Source organism: Carya illinoinensis, chromosome 5 (genome assembly GCF_018687715.1).
Source record: "Carya illinoinensis cultivar Pawnee chromosome 5, C.illinoinensisPawnee_v1, whole genome shotgun sequence".
Lineage (NCBI taxonomy): Eukaryota > Viridiplantae > Streptophyta > Magnoliopsida > Fagales > Juglandaceae > Carya > Carya illinoinensis.
Window position 1 is genome coordinate 31795797 of NC_056756.1, and position 21854 is coordinate 31817650.

At 35.8% G+C, this 21854-nt stretch overlaps 1 protein-coding gene and 1 non-coding gene across 9 annotated transcripts; one reads left to right on the forward strand and one right to left on the reverse strand.

Annotated features, from left to right (window-relative positions):
- Positions 1-16082: 16082 nt before the first annotated feature.
- LOC122308967 (exosome complex component RRP41 homolog) lies at positions 16083-20370 on the forward strand. Of its 8 annotated transcripts, none has more exons than XR_006242301.1 (12): positions 16083-16270; positions 16762-16808; positions 16911-16971; positions 17070-17108; positions 17281-17348; positions 18093-18171; positions 18324-18360; positions 18871-18987; positions 19091-19176; positions 19624-19713; positions 19825-19987; positions 20042-20370. XR_006242301.1 is itself a non-coding variant. In XM_043122261.1 (12 exons), exons 1-11 carry the CDS (start codon positions 16217-16219, stop codon positions 19973-19975), a joined length of 726 nt encoding a protein of 241 aa, XP_042978195.1. In that variant the 5' UTR covers positions 16083-16216; the 3' UTR covers positions 19976-19987; positions 20042-20370. The 8 variants fall into 8 exon arrangements, 5 of the variants coding, with proteins under 5 accessions (XP_042978195.1, XP_042978196.1, XP_042978194.1 ...); XR_006242299.1 differs by having other exon boundaries at positions 20072-20370; XR_006242300.1 differs by having other exon boundaries at positions 20109-20370.
- A 1254-nt stretch (positions 20371-21624) lies between these two features.
- On the reverse strand, positions 21625-21696 carry TRNAH-GUG. The gene has a single exon. It is a non-coding gene; the product is annotated as a tRNA-His (tRNA).
- Between the last annotated feature and the right edge of the window lie 158 nt (positions 21697-21854).

Here is a 21854-nt window from a genome sequence, read left to right on the forward strand (position 1 = left end):
ACTAAGCTACCCACTACTGATGCATATGGTACTCGAGACATTTCCATCCTCTATGCTTCATTGCTAGGACTCATACTTGAGGATAACTTGAAATTAATAGGAAGAGGGGTAGAAATTGGCTTACAATCCTGCATGTTGAAGCGTCGCAAGATTTTCTTCAAATAATTTTGCTGAGAAAGCCATATCTTCTTATTATTTCTGTCTCGGTAAATTTGCATCCCTAGAATCTTGTTTGCTGGTCCCAAGTCCTTTATTTCAAACTCCCTAGCCAACTGTGCATTTAAGTCTGTAATACGATCTTTGTTGGGGCCTGCTACCAACATGTCGTCAACATACAACAACAGAATAATGAAATTACCATCACCAAATCTCTTGTAGTAAACACAAGGATCTGAACTATGTCTGTTGTATCCAAGGCTCATGATAAAGGAATCAAATCTCTTATACCAACATCTTGGCGCCTGTTTGAGACAGTATAGAGATTTGTTCAACCTACAAACCAAGTTCTCTTTTTCTTTTTCTTCAAAACCTTCTGGTTGGAGCATGTAAATTTCTTCTTCAATTTCTCCATGAAGAAATGCAGTTTTCACGTCCAGTTTTTCTAGGTACAAGTCAAATGTAGCACACATCGCAAGGACTGCTCGAACCGTTGAGAGTCGAACAACAGGAGAGAATATTTCGTTGAAGTCAATGCCTTCTTTCTGAGCGAATCCTTTCACCACCAATCTAGCACGATACCGCTCCACTTGATCATTGCCATTTCGTTTGATCTTGTAAAACCATTTGTTTCCGATGGCCTTCATTCCTTGTGGTAGTCGTACAAGATCCCATATTTTGTTTTTATGGAGAGCTTTAATTTCTTCTTGCATTGCAACCATCCACAGAGAAGTTTCTTGACTATTTGTAGCCTCATGGAAATTTGACGGTTCTCCATCTTCTGTTAGTAGACAGTATGCGACATTTCCCTCCATGATGTACTCTGAGTGCCAAGTTGGTTTTCTTCTCTCCTGAGTTGACCGTCGAACTTGTGGAATTGCACACTCAACTTGTTCTTGTTCTTCGTGCTCTGATATTGCTTCAGAAGAATCTGGAACTTCTAATTCTTGTCTTTCTTCAACTTGAACTGTAGTAGTCTCTGGTTTCTCTTTTGAAGCGCTATCATTTTCTTTTTCTTGTACCTTATCTTCTACAAATACAACATCCCTGCTGATTAGCACCTTGCGGGCAGTGGGATCCCACAGGCGATACCCCTTGACTCCATCAGCATACTCTAAGAAAATACATTTTCTTGATTTTGGATCTAGCTTTGATGTTTCTTGGGCGTTGTACATAACATAAACAGGACTTCCAAATGTATGTAAGTGAGAATAATCAGCTGGCTTATCAGTCCACATCTCCATCGGCGTTTTCAGATCAATTGCAGTTGATGGTGACCGATTGATCACATAACAGGCAGTCTTGACTGCTTCTGCCCAAAATGACTTGGTCATTCCTGCAGTTCTCAACATCGCTCTTGTTCGTTCTAACAAGGTTCTATTCATCCGCTCTACTACTCTATTTTATTGTGGAGCGTATGCCACCGTGAGCTACCTTTTGATACCTTCTTGTTGACAGAAGCTATCAAATTCAATACCAGTATATTCTCCTCCATTGTCTGTCCTTAAACACTTGATCTTCTTTTCAGATTCAAGCTCAACCCGCGCTTTGAATATTTTGAAAACTGGAAATACATCTGCTTTATTTTTTATTGGATACACCCAACATCTCTTGGAGTAATCGTCAATAAATGACACAAAGTATTTTGCTCCTCCTAGGGACAAAACTGGTGCTTGCCAAACATCAGAATGTATTAGTTCTAAGATAGCTTTACTTCTAGCAGAGGAACTACTGAATTTCAATCTGTGCTGCTTACTAGTAACACAGTGCTCACAAAAGGGTAATGAAACCTTTTTGAGCCCTGGAAGAAGCTTTTGTTCAGCAAGAATCTTCAAATCTCGTTCCGACATGTAGCCAAGCTTATGGTGCCACATCATTGTTAATTCTTCTGCCGAACTTGCCAATGCAGTGGATGCTTCTCCTTCTTGTTGTGTTTCTCCTTTAAGCATGTACAAATTTGCAGCTATCTTTTTTGCTTTCATCATTACAAGCGCGCCTTTAACTATTTTCATGATCCCATCTTGAATATAGATTTTACACCCACTATTATCTAATTGTCCTAAAGACAATAGATTTTTCTTCAGGCCTTTCACATGTCGTACCTCCTGAATGGTGCGAACTGTACCGTCACACATCTTCAATTTGATGGTACCAATACCAGCAATCTCCAAGGCATGATCGTCTCCCATGAACACAGATCCTCTTGAGATAGGTTCATAGGTTCATATTGATGGAACCATTCTCTCCGGGGAGTCATATGCCATGTTGCTCCTGAGTCAATAAGCCAGACATCAGTGAATCTTCTTTTACCTTCAGTAACTGTTGTTGCCTCACTGTATAAAATTTCACCATCATCTGAGATGTTTGCTACACAACTCTGAGCTTTTGACAACTCAGGGCATTTTCCTTTGGCTTCTTCGTTCTTCTTGAGATGCCAACACTCCCTTTTGTGGTGCCATTTCTTGCCACAGTAATGACACTTGACATTCTTCTTACTTCTGAATTTTGATATACTCTGATTTTGACTCCCACTGGGGCCACGTTCCATTGATCTTCCTCTCGTCATTACCAAAGCTTCGGCTTGCTGTGAACCTCCTGGTCTATCTTCTTTGCTTTTGCGCCGACTTTCTTCTTCAAGAACTGCAGCTGCAATATCATCGAAGACTAGAACTTCAATGTTGTTGGTTAAGTTGATGATGAGTTAATCATATGAATCAGGTAGACTTTGAAGTAGAATTTCAGCACGTTTACCCTTCTCTATGTTATGCCCCATTGCTGTGAGCTGTGAAAATAAAGTGTTAAGGGTGTTGATGTGGTCTGTCACCATAGTTGACTCCATCATCCGAAGGGTGTAGAGTTTTCTTCTCAAGAAAATTTTGTTATGTAGTGATTTGGCCTCGTACAATTTTGTTAGAGTATTCCATATCTCTTTTGCTGTCTTTTTCTCCGGCACACTTGACAATACTTCATCAGCTAGTGCTAGGTGCAGATTAGCAATAGCATTGCCATCCATCTCGTTCCACTTGCCGTCGTCAGTGATCTCATCGGGCCTATCTCCAATTGCCGTCAAGCAATTATCTTTCCTCAAAATTGCTTTTATTCTCATTTTCCACAATGAGAAATTACTCCCATTGAACTTCTCTATTTTGTACTTCGTCGCCATTATTGAAGATGCTTCCTTTCCACTAACTGGATCTAACTGTAGCACAAAAACCGGCTATAAATTACCTGATGCTCTGATACCACTGTTAGGCGCTTGTGGTACGGGGCATACAATTACAACTGAAGTAGAAATGAGAAAGAATAAAAGAAATAATAAGGAACTCCAATTGTAGAAGAATTTCACTTATAGCAAAAGGATTACAAGAATTTCTCTCTTTCTTGAATAAGGAGAGCACAATTGACAATACCCTCTCTTATCAAAGGAGAAAACTCACTCTTTATTATAAAAGGAAAGACAATATATAGAAGAAACCTCATTATTTTTCTCTCTAAAACTCTCTCTCTTTCTCTAAATTTTTCTTTCAAAATGGGATAGATTTTTAAAAGCAAAAACATGTATTTATAGGAGTTAAAGGAGGTGGAAGATGGCGGAAGTAAATGTGAACGTAAGCTTGATGTAGGTTGTCAACTAGCCACTATTTTTGACCCATAAAGGTGGCTTTGGCGGTGGAAGATGGCGGAAGCAAATGTGAACGCAAGCTTGATGTAGGTTGTCAACTAGACACCATTTTTGACCCATCAAGGTGGCATTGGCGGTGGAAGATGGCGGAAGCAAATGTGAACGCAAGGTCAACTAGCCACCATTTTTGACCCATAAAGGTGGCTTTGGCGGTGGAAGATGGCGGAAGCAAATGTGAACGCAAGCTCAACTAGCCGTCATTTTTGACCCATAAAAGTCCATAAAAGTGGCTTTACCGCTACGTCCTCTAGGGCATTCTCACGTTCATTCAAATCATTTCGTCACATTTGTTTTTGTTAGAACCTACTCCATCTCTCTACTCCAATACAAATGTCGTGAGGCTATGGGAAGAATTAAGGCTATGGGGGGCTGGGATTTCGAGATTTGGAGTTATTTAATCTAACCATGGTGACCATGGTGCAAAATCCTTCCTCTCTAGTAGCTCAAGTCTTGGCTTCAAAGTATCATAAGTTAAGCACTTTCTTGAATGCATAGTTAGGAAGAAACCCTTCTTTTCTGTGAAGAAATCTCCTCCTAGCAAGACCTATTTTCCATAAAGGTTTCCTTTGGAGGGTAGGAAATGAGTAGGATATCAAAATCTGGTCTAATAGGTGGCTACCTCAAACTCCCAACTTTTAGGTCCAAAGCAGATGTTGATCTATCTTATCTGCAGATGCTTCAGTATCAAATCTTATTGATGAAAGAACATGTTAATGGAAGGACCAGCTTGTGAGACAAATTTTCTACCAAGAAGAAGCTTATATGATCTTGAGAATACCAGTTAGCCAATGTGGAAGTGGAGATAATTAACATATCTGGACTTATACTAAGAATGAGATTTTTACTGTGAAATTAGCTTATCATATGCAAGTTGAGATTGAGGAAAGTCAGAAAGGTTAGTGCTCTGTTCATAACTCGGACCAAGATAAGTGGAGAATGTTGTTGTCCCTTAAGCAGCCTAATGCTAAGAAAGTCTTTTTCTGTGGAAAGTATGTCTTGAAGGTTTACTAACCAAGTTAAATTTTTATCGAAAAAAGGTTGTTGATGATTTCATGTGCCCAATTTGTGATCTATTTAAGGAAACAGCTGAGCATGCCTTTTGGTCCTATGTTGTTGTTAGAGATGTTTGGTTCTATAGTTCAAAAAGGTTACAAAAAGCTAAAATTGCACACTAGACTTTTAAGGAACTGTTGTTTAACCTGTTTGATACATTTGAGGAATGGGAGCTTATGAAAATTGTTGTGGTGATGTGGAAGTTGTGGAAAAGAAGGAATGCAATGGTTTTTGAGAATTTATTCACTTCCCCTCTAATGCTTTTCAATCAAGCATGCCAAAGACTGGCATAATACAAACCAGGAATGAAGTACAACAGGTTCGGATTTCGACTCTAACTACTATTTCATCTTGTTGGGTGCCTCCACCTCATGGCATTGTCAAAATTAATTGGGACGCATAAATAGATAGACATCTATGTTTGGCTGGTTTTGGAGCTGTGGCTAGGGACAGTGAGGGTCATGTCTTGGCTACCATGAGGATGAAAAAAATTCTGATACTTGATCCTCTTCTAGCAGAATCCTTTGCTACTTTTCATGCCTTAAAGTTTGCTATTGAGCTTAGTTTCTAGTGTATTATCTTAGAAGGAGATGCTATAATTGTTGTGAATGGTATTAAAAATGGTGTTCTAGGGTGGGATAATTCCAGTTTGATCATGTCTGATGCTAGATCTGTCATGGCTCATTTTCAACAATGGACAGTTGCTCATATTCAAAGAACTTCTATTTCAATTGCCCATACCTTGGCAAGAAATGCATAAAGCATTGCTGATTCATTATTTGATGTAGAGAAAATTCCTTAATGTATTACTGATTTGTTGCAAGCATGTTTGGAATTTAAATAAAATTTTGAATGTTCGTTTAAAAAAAAAAATGTCATAAGGTGTCTCATTCAATCAGATATCTTGTACTCTACATTGAATCGACCAGTGTCAGCCTTCAGATTCTCAAATTCTGCTTAACTTCCAATTAACGCCACATGCTCGCCTAAAATTTACCATTCCGTTATTAGATTTGTACATATAGGTCTGTAAAGGAACTAGTCTATTCAATAACTTGTTCAATACTCGTCCTTGAATCGAACCCGACTTGTAAAAAAAAAAAAAGTTCTCTCGTGATAGCAAATACTCGTTTAATTATAAATGACACATACTCAATTAAACTTGACTTGGCCAAGACTCGTTTATGTCCATTCATTTATGCCTGAGTCAACTTTTTAGTTCAACTAGATTAAGGGTCAATTTAGGGTTGCGATAAGAGTATTAGAAAATTCTTAAATAGCATTAAAAGCTCTTTCATAGAAAAATTATGTTGTCTTGGTGTTACATATTAAAACGCTTTTTAATATCAAATTGTCTAAAAAGTACGTTTGGAAAATTTTTCTCGAGCGTTCTTTTTCGAATAATGTAGAGTATAATTTGAATTTTGAAAAAACTATCAATGAGCGAAAATACCTATACAACTTTCAAATAATTACAACTTTGAAACTTTTAAGGATATGATTTTAATTTTTTTTTTAAAAATAATCATCATTTTTACCTCAAAAAGAACTTTTAAATTTGCTTTCAAACAAATGTAATATGTTTGAAAGTATTTTAAACATATAATTACCCAATAATAAATAAATTTTTAATAGTAGAACTTATTACTTAAACAATAAATTATAAATCCTAAAGTTATAAGCTACATTTTCCTGCCACAATCATAAACACGCACCGAAGCGCATTTATATATTGATATTTATATACTTACACCTTTGTATATATTCATATATATATATATATATATTAGTTAATAATATAAGCATGGCATCTTTTATAATTAAACACCTGACTACTTATGTCTAGTCACTTGTGCCTATATATTGAATAAACTTCATAGCTATATTTTATAATTTAAACAATAGTTAGTCAATAAGATTTAATAATTTCATATACTAGTATGTGAGAAATATATATGAAATGTTGATATATATATATTATCATATTATTTGTGTGTATTAGTAATTTATGTAGGCATATCATATATTGTTATTATGGATAAAGATCAACTAGTTACATATTAACTATTTATAATTTTTTACAATTTTCTAATTCAAAAGAAGTTATACTTGTTACTCATAAAAATTTCATTAAATTTATATTTATATATTTGTATTTATCTAATTTTTTAATTATTAAATTTTATTCAAAAAGTAAACAACTCAAGCCAAGCCGGCTCAACTTAACTCGACTTGAGCTTGTTTTGGGGTTGAACTTGAGTTGAGATATTAGCTCATCGAGTCGACCTTGAACAAAGATTATATAATAGTCTTGAGCTCGAGTTCGAATTATTTTAGCTAAGATAAGCTTGGCAATCCAAATACTAGTTCGGCTTGATTACATCCTTATATACATATCTAAATCACTATTTCCATAAGAGAAGTCATATAGCCATAAAAAGATATTAAGAAAATAAATTTACAAACTGACACAATTTTATATGATACGTGAAATTTATTTTACGATGAAAATAACTTTTAAATCTAACATATTATATTAAGTTAAATCAATTTATGAAATTTCTTTATAGCATTTCGCTTTCCGTAATCACCAACTAGGACCCATGTAACTTTGCTTGACTTTTCTTAAAACAATTCTCAATCTCATTTCCCTTTTGGGTATTACTTGTTGGAATTTCTAAAACCTACCGGACATTTTATATTTTGTTAGCAAATGTGCCACGTGACTACTTACGATTTATTTATTTTTTATAACAACATAATAATTCATATTCATTAACAACCAAAAATTACATCAAAGATTCTAACCAAACAATTTATACATTCTGGGAATGAATCCCACCTAATTATCAAATTATCTAGATGCTTAGCATATCTTGCCAAGGTATGAGTTGCAACATTTGCTATACACCCCTTATGTTGTATTGAACACCTTGGAATCCTCTTCATCATTTCTTTTCACCTCATGAACCAGATTACCCCAAGTAGACCTCAAATTAGTAGTAGCATTCAGTTCTTTGACCATAAGCAATGAATCACTTTCAATGAAAATTTCATATATGCCCACTAGAATACAAAATTGCAGCCCTCTTAGTATTGCAAGTAGTTCCACCTCCACTAGATCAGTGACACCATTTTCATTCCTCAACAGCATTCCCACCCCGTCTTTATCTAGTTCTTCAAAGATGTCACTATCTACATTTAACTTTAAGACCCCAACTGAAGGAGGTTGCCAATTGCAAGTAGGAATCTTCCTCTGTTAACTAATATCTCTAACTTCCTTGAATTCTTGAGCAATGGTCAATGCTTGTTTAATAATTTGTGCAGGTTGCAGGTTCTTGTCCTCAAAGATCTGTTTGTTTCTCCTATACCACATTTCCTAAGCTATGAGAAAGAATTTTTCAAGATCACCAGTTTTTCCTACTAACATTACATCCATTGCTATCTGTATGAAGTCCTTTTTCATATCAGTATTTAATAATCCTTGAAAATGCTGTTTCCATGACTAAATTACTGATGGAAAGTAACATAAAGCATGCCCCACATCTTCCTCAATCATGCACCAAATATATTGAGCTTCATTAATGATCTGTCTCTCCTTCAATTTCAATTAAGTTGGAAGTCCATTCCTGTAAGCTCTCCATGCAAAAAGTTTTATTCTATTTGGAAACTTCATCTTCCATAACTTCCTCCACAGTTTACATTGATTCTACTACAGAAGGTGGAAACAACCTTCTAAACTTTTCAACATTCTACCAATTTGTCCCCTCATCAATTAGATAATCAACTGTTAGGGATTCATCATTAATTCATTGAATAGAGTTGTGTAGCAATCTGTGACTAGGTATCCAATAATCAGTCCACACCTTAATTGATTTTACAATCCCCAACTCTCCATCTGCATTCCTTTAGCATATATGCCTTTGATCCCCATATCCCTCTCCATACATAGGAAGGGGTAGACCACAATCTTGCGTTACTGAAAGTAGAAGATGGACAATACTTTGCCTTAAAGAGCTTATGCAATAGTAGAAGATCAACTATTGCACACTATTGCAATAGTGTGCAATAGTTTTATTCTATTTGGAAACTTCATCTTCCATAACTTCCTCCACAGTTTACATTGATTCTACTATAGAAGGTGGAAACAACCTTCTAAACTTTTCAACATTCTACCAATTTGTCCCCTCATCAATTAGATAATCAACTGTTAGGGATTCATCATTAATTCATTGAATAGAGTTGTGTAGCAATATGTGACTAGGTATCCAATAATCAGTCCACACCTTAATTGATTTACAATCCCCAACTCTCCATCTGCATTCCTTTAGCATATATGCCTTTGATCCCCATATCCCTCTCCATACATAGGAAGGGGTAGACCACAATCTTGAGTTACTGAAAGTAGAAGATGGACAATACTTTGCCTTAAAGAGCTTATGCAATAGTGTGGTCTCATTTGTCATGATCCGACAAGCTTGTTTTGCAAGAAGAGCTTGATTAAAAAATTTTAAATCTTTAAACCCCATGCCTCCCAAAGATTTCCTCACACATTCTCTTTCAGCTTACTCATCTTGTTTTTTGTTCCCATTTATTCTAACCCCATCAAAAGTTTTCCATCATTTGTTCAATGCACTACAAAAAGTAGATGGTATTTTAAAACACTCATAATGAATGTTGGGATGGCCATTGCAACTGACTTTATCAACACTTCTTTACCTTCTTGGGACAATAACTTCTCTTTCCATCCGTTTAACTTGTTCCATACCTTTTTTTTGAGTTCTAAGAAAGCTTGCTTATTCCCTTTTCCAACCATAGGAGGTAGGCCAAGATACTTCTTATATTGTTGGTATTGTTGAGCTCTCCCAAAAGTTAGAATCTCTCCCTACTGACTGGTGTTAACATTTTTACTAAACACCATCGAGGTCTTTTCTTTGTTCACATTTTGCCTTGATGCCCTTTCATATATCCCAAGTAAGTGTTGTATATTTAAAAAGGTATACAAGTTTGCCCTACAGAATAACAAACAGATGCAAACATAAGATGGTTTAGCTCTGGTGCTCTAGTACAAATGTGCACTCCTTCAATTTGTTTTGATCTTTTAGCTTATTGCAATAGGGAAATCAAACCCTCAATACATAGTAGGAACAAATAAGGGGAAATTGGATCCCCTTGCCTCAGTCCTTAAGTTGGGAACGAAGGTCCATTTGGTGCACCATTCACCAGTATAGAGAAAAAGATAGATTTAACACACCATTACCAACTTGATCCATTTCTCATCAAAGCCCATTCTTTGTGCATAACAGCTTCTAAAAAGCCCAATTCCACCATGTCATATGCTTTACTATATCAAGCTTTAGGGATATAAATACTTTCCTTTCATTTATTTTCTGTCTCAAAAAATGCACAAGCTCATGGGCTACTTATATATTGTCTGTTATTAATCTTCCAAGAATAAGAGCAGTTTGTGAATTGAGATAATATGAAGCAAAATATCTTTGAGTCTATTGGCTAAGACTTTAGAAATTAGTTTGTATATGACATTAATTAAACTGATTGGCTTGTAATAAAAAATCATCTCAGGCTACTTCTTCTTGGGGATTAAGGTAATGAAGGTGTGATTTATTTCTTGAGGGAACAAACCTTGGTTTAGGGCCATTAGAACTGCATGAGCAACATCTTTTCCAACAACAGACCAATGTTTTTTTATAGAAGATAGGTGCCATGCGATCAAGTCATAGGGCTTTAGTTGGATCTATTTGATTAAAGGCTAAAATAACTTCCTCTGCATTGAAATCATTAACTAGATTCGCATTCATATCAGCAGTAACCCTTTCCCTCAAACCCTCTAAAAATTCCAACTACCCCACCTCAGCAAAAGCCTTGAACAGTGTACTAAAATACTCAATAATCAACTTATCCCTCTCCTCATTCAATTTCCATCTTCCATCTTCATCTCTAAGTCCCATAATCAAATTCTTCTTTTTTCTTTGAGAGGCTTTATTATGGAAAAATCTTGCATTAATATCTCGTTTTTTCAACCATAAAGCTTTAGACCTTTGTCTCCACATGGTCTCCTCTCTCTCCAGCCAGGTTTGCATTTCTGTTCTTGCCTCTCTATATTCATCCCTTCATTGGCAATATGGATCACTAGTTTGTAGCCATTTCAGTTTAGATCTAGCCCTTTCAATACCTTATTTCACATGCCTAAACTTTGACTTATTCCATATAGTAAGCTTTTCACCACATCTTTGAAGCTTTCTCATCACAACATTGCACCAATAGCTCTTATTTCTACTTTCCATGTGGCTTCAATAATGCTTTTACGTTATGATGAGTCCACCCACATATCCTCGAATCTAAAAATTTTGCTTTCCTGTCTTTGGACCTATTCTTCATGAGTTCTTAATAGGCATATGGTTTGAGTAAGCAGTTGTACCATGTTGAACTTGAGCCATAGAGTAATATGAGCACCAATTAAGATTTGCAAGGACCCTATCCAGCCTCTCACTAATACAATGAGTAGGCTCCCCTCTATTACATCAGGTAAATTGAGGGCTAGTATATCTTAAATCCCTTAGCTCACAATCATCCATCACGTCTCTAAAGGCTTGCATCTGCCTCTTAAGTCTTTGTTGCCCCCCATGTTTCTCATTACATCCTAAGATTTCATTAAAGTCCCCCATCACTACCCATGTGTGAGGTGGAGCCACATTTAGTGCTCTAATTAAACCCAAGTTTCATGTCTTTTTGTGGCAATAGGATGTCCATATATTCCAATAAGAAACCAAGAAGTACTAGCTAAATCATCACCTATAACTTGTGCATGAATATGTGACCTTGAGAAACTGAGTACTATAATGTCCACTTCCTTCTTCCATAGTAAAGCAATACCCCATTTCTTTCCATCAAAACTCACAACCAAACAACTATCAAACCTAACCTATATTTCAGTTTTTCCATCTCTTTCACATGTAACCTTGTTTATTGCAAAAATAAAATCACGGGAACTTCCCTTTTGACCAAGTAAAGAAGGACACAGATTCCATGTGGGTTCCCAAGCCGATGTGAATTCCAAGTTAGGAGGATCATTGGTCCCCCAGTAGGGCTGTGTAATAGCCATTGCCGATCCATTTAGTAGTGTAACCTGACCCTCACCCACCCTTTCATTCAAGCCTACCTTCTCTTTTCATTTAAGTTTCTATTTCTTTAGTGCAACACCTTTTGTACATTCAACTATATATTTCTTCTTACTATTTATCTCAACAAGAGGTTTAGACATGTACATGACACATGTGCATATTTCTTCCATGATCTTGTATTGTGCTAGACTTGCTTGTCAACTATAGGTAGTTAGGCTTGAGATTCTGATATAACTGGACCCTCAGAGGCAGACCTAGTTGGTAAGCTTCCTTGACTCGCATCATCTTCATTATTAACTCCTCCCATAGCCATTACCATATTTGAAAATCCATTATCTACTCTACACAAATTAATCTCCTCCTCACCTATCTCAGGAGTTACGTAACTCATGCTCCATTTGACAGTTTTTCTCCCCTTCTTCATCTAACGTATTCTTCTCATTAATAGCTACTTCATTATCATAATTGTCCCTATGATTATTGCCAACATCATTACAACTTATGTTTCGATGATTTGAGCCACCATCAGTCGTCACATTGCCATCCCCTGCTGCCCTATTGTTCAGTGTTTCCACTATATTGGTTCTTCCCCTGGGCTGTAAACATTGTCTTCTTCCATCCATTCTAGCGCAACCATGCCCAAAATTGAGAAGAGTCTGCGTTTTCTTGTTTTGCCTCCATACATACACTCTCATGCAATATTCTTCCACATGTAAAACAAAATCGAGGCAACTTTTCATATTGTACTGGAATCCAGTACTTCATGCCATGCAGTGTAATTGTTCTTCCTCTAGCCAACGGCTTGTACAGATTCAACCTGACTCTTACTTTCTAGAAATTGCCCAACGCCATGTTATCTTCCTGCACATGCACATATTCAACTTCACCCAGAGAACCACATAACCTTTCACCACACTCATTTATTCCCACCAATGGCATGTTATGAAATTGCACCCATACAGCCGCCATATCAAACTTTATAAAAGCTGGTTGTGTGAAGCCATCAAACATATTGATCACGAATATATGATTATCAAATAGCCAACTTTTGTAAAGGAAATTGTAAACAAGTTAGTTCCAACTTCTGTAAACGTTGCATGTCTGCTTAGCCTCCATATCTTTGTCATTGTTGCTTCAACAATATTCTTCCCAATGGATCTGTCCATCCAAATTTTACCAATAAGGCACAGCTCCCTCTTAAGCTGAACTTCAAGTGTTGCATCACTCTCCAAAACAATCACAGTATTTTCCTCCTCACTAAGTTTTAGATTCCCCCACAATGCTTGTAATTTCTCCATTTTGCTACACCTCAGAATTGTAAAAATGTACTCTTGCCTTCCACCAACCTTAGTGAGTAGTCAGCAAGGAGAGTTCCACACCACCCCAATCCTCTATTGAGAGAAAAGAGATGAGACTATTGGCAGCCATTACTTATCTCAATTGTGCATATGACTATTTACTATTATTGCATGAGCTACTCAAGGTTTGTCATATGATGTCTTTTTTTTTCTTTTTTATGAAGTTCTAGGACCCATAATGAAAATCTTATGACACTGTTGCTTCCTAAGAAAACTCGACAATCTATCACATACGTCTATTTTATAAGAGTCATTCTACATTCATACACAACATCCATACTAGCAAATTATACACTAAGTACGTGTCAGTACATCATCAATTTAAAGAAAAATATGTAACTTCCAAGTCATGATAGCATTGGCTATTAATTAATAATTAGGCTAAAAAATTCTGAATACATTACAAACTCTCGAGCCGAGCTCTTGATGTAGCACTGATAAAATGACAGTGTCATGTTAGCGTGTAATTCTCTTTATAGCAAGTTTGTGTAGACATATTTTCTATTCTATAATAAAAGAACAAGTTTAGACCCTATTTTGTAGGAATTAATGTAATGACTTGGATAAGAAATACAAAAGCAATATCAAGATTCTCCTCTCAACTTACTCTACAAGGAAGTTTGGGTGGAGGGTTAGTCTCACCTGCTCGTTGAGTGTAGGAAGGTGTGGTGGTGTTAGGAGGGTAGGGCCGTGATGATGGAGGGTGGGTGATGGGAAGAGGATAATATTGAGGGATAAATGGCTCCCTCAACAAATATACACTTGAATACAATCACCTGTTAGTGTCTTGCCTATTGATGCAAAGGTGGACCAACTTCTTAACAGAGCTGATGGCCCTTGGATGAGATGCTTGTTGATTGAAATTTTTTTAGAAGAGGAAGTGGAGTTGATTAGTAGTGTTCAAATAAGTAGGTGGGCTGCAAGTGATAAACTGGTGTAGGAGTAGTCAAATGATGGGAAGTTTTCAGTTTAAAAAATGCCTACCATCTAGAGCATAGAAGAAAGAGAAGGAGACTATGGGAAGCTTCTAATGGAAGAGATGATGATAAGGAATGGAAAATGATATGGGGGCTTAGTGTTCATGGAATTATGAAGCACTTTTTGTGGAAAGCCTACCATAATTTGTTGCTTACAAGAGAAAACTTGGTTAAGAAACAGATAATAAAGTCTAATTTGTGCCCCTTCTCGGTCGGTTGCTCCCAATCTGTTGTTTTTTTGAAAATGCTTTGGTTTCAGAGCATAAAATAGAGTATATAATAGAGCCTAAAACTCAGGTTCTCAGTCGGTTGTTTTTTTGAAAATGCTCTGGTTTTAGAGCATAAAACAGAGCCTAAAACTCAGGTTCTTGAAAATGCTCTGGTTGTAGATGCGACTGGCCTGCCCAGTACACGGCAACCCTATGGTGGATGTTATCGAAAAGTAATGACGATCTCTAAAGTGGAGGCATGTGGTGGGAGGCGGCAGTAAAGTTTGTGATGAAACCCTAACTCCTCTTGCAATCAGACTTGGTCCATGGTCTTAGTTGTTTAATGGGCCCATGTGCTTAGACTAGGCCCATATGTTTTTGTTTTAAGCTGGATCATGTATTTTTTTTTTTTAGGTACTTTGTTTGTTTTACTTTATAAATAATAAGAAATAGGCTATTGGACTTGAGATCCATGGCAGTGGAGTCTCACTCCTCCTTTGGAGGAAGGTAGGTGACTGTCTCACTCCTCCTTTGGAGGAAGGTGAGTGTTTATACTCCTCCTCCTAAGGGGGTTGGAGCGTGTTAGTACCTCTCTTTTCGGAAGATAGGTTGTTTCAGTTCTGTTTTTTAACAGAGCATTTTCTCAATTGACTGTTATCAATTGAGAGTATATAGAAGTTAAGACAATGTCTGCCATAAAAAAATTTATAGGCGGGGGAGCCCCTCACAGTTGAGCAGTTTGGCTAGTAATCTAGATTTTTCTGTATTGATTAGTCACAGTTGTAACTTCGGTTTCATTGGATGAAATGAAATCTATTTCAAAAAAAAAAAAAAAAAAGCTGATCTATCCCACGGTGATAAATAGTAGTTATTCATATATTTAAAATATTGTTTATTATATTTAATAATATTGTTTTATTATATTATGGTAAATATGTTGTTACAGAGTAGTAATTTGGTCATAAATAATTAATTACATATTACTGCACACGCTATTAATCGAAGGAAGGGCCCGTGCTAGCGCTACGAGGAGAGTAGGATATAAATAGTTTCGATTCGATCTTGTCTGGAGGAGTGGTGATTCAAAATTTTCAATTTATTATTATTTTTTTGGATTGGATTAGACTGAATATTCATAGGGGTGATTAGATTGGTAGCTATTAGTATGTTCGGTCCAATTCAATTATTTATTTTAAATTTTTTTTTATTTTTAATAAATTAATAAAAAAATTTATTTAAATTAATAAATTAAAATTAAGTAAATTATGAATGTAAATTATGTAACTAACTTATTAAAAAAATATTTTATATGATTAATGATAATAAATTAGATAAAAATTACATCATTAACTTATATAATTATTTTATAAAAATAATATATTGAATTGTTAAAAATATTTTTAAAAAGTATATAGGACTTCAGTCTATTGAATAGACTGATCCGGTTTAAAAGTTATAGATCTCAAGACCGGATCGAATGGTCTCGGTTCACAGTTTATTAGACTGAAACCGACCGATTAAAAGTTTGGTCCGGTCCGGACCGACATGCTCCCAACGACTGGCAGTGCTTTCCAACCGACGCTTGTGTCTTGGTAGCCATCGCTGTTAGTTTTCATTGCAGCTCGAGAGTGCAGCAGAGATGGAGTACGTGAGCCCCGAAGGACTTCGCTTGGATGGTCGCCGTCCCATGGAAGTATTATCTCTCGCTTATCCTATTTACCATACTTTTGAGAATGAGCCTTCCATATTTTTCGAATGTAATTGTTATCTTCACCAATCGCATGGAATCGCATTCTCTTCTCTACCCTATTATCCACGTTTACTTGTTTTGTAAAATTCTGTAACTTGTAGAATCTGTAACTTGAAGAATCAAGAACAGAGAAATAGAAACATGGAAGAAAAATTGAGAGGAAAACTTAATGCAAAATTCTCAATGAATTGAATGATCTGAATACTGAATTGTATTAAACTTCCTTTACATCATTTCTATTTATAGACACGTATACTAACTAACATTACCTAATTTATTTCATTTGCATTTCAACTTAATTTATCTGTCATTTAGAAACCTCATCTTTTCTGTTTAGCTTCCCTTGACTTCAATTCCAAAGCTTCAATCTGAGTTTGTATATTCCAACATGTTTTGTTCTGCTGCGCTTTTATTTGTTTCTGCAATTATTTCAGATGAGACAAATTCGAGCAGAGATTGGTGCTGTGGCTAAAGCTGACGGGTACTAAACCCTTGATTCAACCTTTTTTTTTTCCCCCCTTTTTTGTTTTCCTTTCTAATCATACTTTACGTTTCTTTTTTCAATTCTTTGAATGAATCACAGGTCGGCCGTGTTTGAGATGGGTAACACCAAAGTCATTTCAGCAGTATATGGCCCTAGAGAGGTACCTAACAATCAGTCCTGTTTTGGGCATTGTACTTTGCAAGATGAGTTCTTTTTCAAGTTATTGCTATACGATGTAAATGACGTGCTTGCTTGCAGGTCCAAAATTGGAGTCAACAAATTAGTGACAAGGCGCTGGTAACAGTCTTTTATATGTATATTCTTTTGATTTTTAGGGTTAAATTCGTTCATTTATTTCTCTTCTTCTTCTTCTTCTCCCCCCCCTCTCTCTCTCTCTCTCTCTCTCTCTCTCTCTCTCTCTCTCCCTCTCTCTCTATTTATTTATTTATTTATTTTTATAATGTTTCAGGTGCGCTGCGAGTATAGCATGGCTAACTTTAGTACTGGGGATCGAATGAGAAAACCAAAAGGTGACAGGTGATCCTCTTAAATGGTCGGTCACCTAACATCTATTCGTTGCTTTGATTTAATCTTTAGTCTTCTTTGTAGAAAGCGGTATGATTGCAGGTATCACCTACTTAATAGTGTAGGATGCCGTTGTAACTGCATAGAATTTTTCTAGTTGAAATATCTTATCTGTGGCTAATTGATGAACCAAAATTCTGCTTAAGTGGCATTAATACTATCGTACGCTTGAACGTTTTGTGATTTCAATGATTTGTCTGTATAAGTGGGTTATTACACGATGTAGTAGTTTCAATATGAAACAGGATGTCTACTTTTCGCTTCAGTTGCAATACTTGGCTAAGTTGTTGATCTTACAAAAGGAGGGACAAAGTCTTATATGCTGCATTGTGGTTCTAATATATGTTTCGGGTTATGATGTTTTAGCTTAGTGGCAGCCTGCAGGCACATATCTTGGCCAAACCAGTGTGTTGACATCAGTTCCTCTATTCTAACAGGAATTAAAGGTTTCAGATATAATTGTGCACGTGTTGTACAGAAACAACATGTTAAAATAGAAGCCCTTTATCTCCTTGTAACCTTGTAAACTTTTACATGAGTTTGATATAATTCCAAGAAAATATTTTAGGAAGAATTCTCTCTATTGTGGAAAATGAAACATTTGTGATTGGTTTTAAGGATTATACTGGCTGCATCACCTAATCAAAGGTGTTTTATCTTTTGCTTGCTTATTGATAAGAGTTCTCTTGCACTCAGACGATCTACAGAGATATCTCTGGTTATTCGCCAGACGATGGAAGCTTGCATAATGACACATTTGATGCCTCGGTCTCAGGTTATATTACAACATCTTGAAAACCTTTCTTACATAAGTGTGTGTTGCTTAGTTCTTTTGCTCAGGTTATATTACAACATCTTGAAAACCTTTCTTACATAAGTGTGTGTTGCTTAGTTCTTTTGCTGAAGCCATGTTTACTTATATTGCAGATAGATATTTTTGTCCAAGTTCTCCAAGCTGATGGAGGTATGTTGAGACTCAATTGAATTCATGCACAATTATTACTCCGGGATGGTCATCAATTCATTTAAAATTATTTCATGGATTGATGCTCCTTTCTCTCTCATTGTTTGTGTGATAGTAGATTGGGGATTTTGTATGAGTGGCTTATTATTGTTATAATTATTTTGTTTTTTAAGCAACAGAGGCTCATAGGGAAATTATTATGTAAGATTATACATGCAGAATCTGGCTCAATTTTTGTTGTAAGATACATGCTTATATGTTTTCCACGTTGTTCTTAAGCAATGTTTGGTTGATGGTGATGCTGCCATTTGGTTGGAAACAATAAGTGTCTACATGGTGATGTACATGTAGACACTTATTGTACATGAAAAGGAAATAATATAAGGACTTGCATTAAGTATTTGACATTTATAGTGCCGGTGAATGGAAATGCTAGTTGAATACATAATCAAATCAAACTAAAATGTTCTGTTGAATTCTTTTCTGGAATTGGGAATTCAATTTCTGCAGGGACTAGATCTGCATGTATCAATGCTGCAACTTTGGCCCTTGCAGATGCTGGGATTCCTTTGCAGGATCTTGTTACTTCATGTAGTGCTGGGTACCTTAATAGCACTCCTCTTCTTGGTAAATTTACATCCCTTCTAATTTCTTTTCCTGTTTTGTTGGCACATCTTCATTTTAGCTTTGTCCAAATGAGTTCATATTTAGAAAATTGCTACGTGAACAGATTTGAACTATGTAGAAGATAGTGCTGGAGGTCCTGATGTCACTGTAGGGTTTCTACCTAAGTTGGACAAAGTGACTCTTCTTCAGGTTATATTTTAACATCTGTTCTTATTTGTTCTTCTCTATATGTCTTATAGGTTTAACCGAGGCTCACTTATAAAGAAATCAACTCTCTCTCTCTCTCTCAAACTATAATTATTTGCCTGCAATACCCTACCCATCAATCGATCAACTGCTTTTGGCCAAGGTTCATGCAAATATCTGTCCCCAAGGCCAGTTGGCCTTACTGGGATTTGGAATTTACAGAGTTGGATGTAATATTTCTTGACGGATTCTTCTCCGATGCATATAGTCAACCTGAATATTGAGGATTAGGCTTAGTGGTTTTAGGTTTTTCGATTACTTGTATTATTGAATATCTGATACCTTTGAGGATTAGGATTGTGCATTTTCCATATACAGTTTTTCTTGGTTGATTTTGCAGCATAAAGAATTATTTGTGGAGTACTTCATTTGTTATGTTTTCTGAAGCAGATGGATTCCAAGTTATCATTAGACCTTTTTGAAAATGTCATGCAACTTGCAATTGAAGGCTGCAAAGCAGTAGCAAATTACATCCGGGAAGTAAGAACATTTTACCTTTAGCCAAATGTTGGCCATCTCATTTTTAGATTTATTTCTAATTTCTCGGGTGGCCTCTGTTTTTGAAAGATGCTCAATGACATCTCCATGTAGGCGCTTGCATCATTTGTTCTATAAGTACAACCGATCAAGAACTTGAACTTGTTCTATACGTACATCATGACGGGTTTCTTGAAATATTCTGTTTGGTTGGCAAATATTGCTAGAGAATACCAAGCAACTAGAGTATCGCCGGGGCCTATAGTTTACAAGCATGGTAAGAAACTTAAAATCCATCCTTTATTGACAATTGATTTAGACATATGAGTAGGCCTTGCTGGTCCAAAAAATCAAACTGCAGGCATCTCTTCTCTGACCTCGTTCCTTGGAAGCTGCAGCGTGGCCTGATCATTGTTAAACTTCAATTCTGCCTTCCATCAGTGACCATGAACTTGTTCGACTCGTATAATCGGCACCTATTTGTGGTGGTATGTTTGCCTCAACTCTTGGAAATACTTTTTTTTTTATTTTTTTACAACTTAAGCTTGTTCTAATGATGCCCTCTTGCTTGTATTTAAAACCATAGACTGAATTTTAGTCACAGAAAATTTTGATCGAGAGAGTTGGCATGGAGTTTTATGTTTAATTGTTTTCGAGTCATTCATTCCTTGTCACGTTCTTCCACTGAATGGTTGTGGAACCTGAACTGAATCGCCCTTATGAAGTTACCGCTGTAAACGCGAGCTGTCCCATGTGAACGATTGTCGATGAGGAATGTAACATTCTATTTGAGTAAATTGTATACGACGAGTTTTGAAAAGAGTTAACATAGAAAATATGGAAACCTGTAAATGCGACACTTTGCCCCATTTAGAAGTTGGATTCAACTGGGATTAATTCAATTTAGTTTTTGCATTTGGACATTGAATTGAGTTGAGATAAAAGTTAAAAGTTGAATAAAATATTATTATAATATTATTTTTTAATATTATTATTATTTTATGACTTAAAAAAGTTAAATTATTTATTAAATTTTGTGTTGAAATTTGAAAAAGTTGTAATGATTAGATGAGATAAGTTGAATAACCAAACTAGACAAAATATTCAGCTCTCAAATTATTAAATTTATCTTAACTCAACTTTTTTATACGTGGGATTCATAATTTTTTCAACTCAATATTTCTTTATACATGACAATCATTTAATCTTTTTTAATTTTTTTATAAATATATTTATATTCATTTTAACATTTAAATACATCTAAATTCATTTTAGATAGACTACAAAATTTACTCAACCATTTCAATTTATTACTATTCATAAAGAATTAAATTCATCTCAACTTAATTCAATATCCAAACATGACCTTAAATCTTAGACTTTATAGTCTGTTCCTGGACACTGCCAATCAAAAAATAAACAAATTTAGACTTCATGTGCTAAACTATATGCGGGGTAATGTTAATAACGCAAAATAATCACCGAGGGAGAACCATTCCTCGTATCAAACTCTGCCTTCCCACCTTTCTCTTCAAAGAGCTCCTCTAAATATTTACCCTCATTCCCAAAGTTGACTGGTTGTGTCTATTTATCGAGAAACTGGTTGAGAACGTCATAAGTATTTTATTAGTTCAAAGAAATCCAAATTCTTTGGTGGTTAAGAAATTAAGATCTTGGGATTTTTTTTTAACCGTTTTTCGGGTGAAGAGTTCTGAGGAAGCAAGTTTCGCATCTAATGGGCCTAGACCTATTACTTTGAACTTAAATTATGTTAAGTACGTGTGAATTTTTTCTTTTCTTTTTGCTAAAAATTTTAAAGAAAAATAAAACCATAGTCAATACTTTTTAAACAAAACAAAAACAAATGAAGTCCATTATAAGAATTTATCACAATCACAACAAAAAGTTAAAAAATGTGGCTGCTGGGATTCGAGCCCAGGTCTCCACGGCCACAACGTGGAATTCTTACCACTAAACTACAGCCACTTGATTGTGGCTTATTAAAGGTCTTATTTTACTTGACGAAGGTTGTTCGCCCCCCTATGACTATTCACAATTGTGATTTTTTTTTTTTGATTTGTCCCGCTTGCATATCTTTTGTTTCACTTGCATGCTTCGAGACTCATGGTTGAACCAGGACGCCA

Bases quoted from the DNA above. Each gene is read 5' to 3' on its own strand.
- LOC122308967 (XM_043122261.1), top strand. From the start codon at position 16,217: ATGGAGTACGTGAGCCCCGAAGGACTTCGCTTGGATGGTCGCCGTCCC. The intron at 16,271-16,761 runs GTATTATCTCTC...CAATTATTTCAG, and splicing joins ATGGTCGCCGTCCCATGGAA to ATGAGACAAATTCGAGCAGA. The intron at 19,714-19,927 runs GTAAGAACATTT...TTTGGTTGGCAA, and splicing joins TAGCAAATTACATCCGGGAA to ATATTGCTAGAGAATACCAA.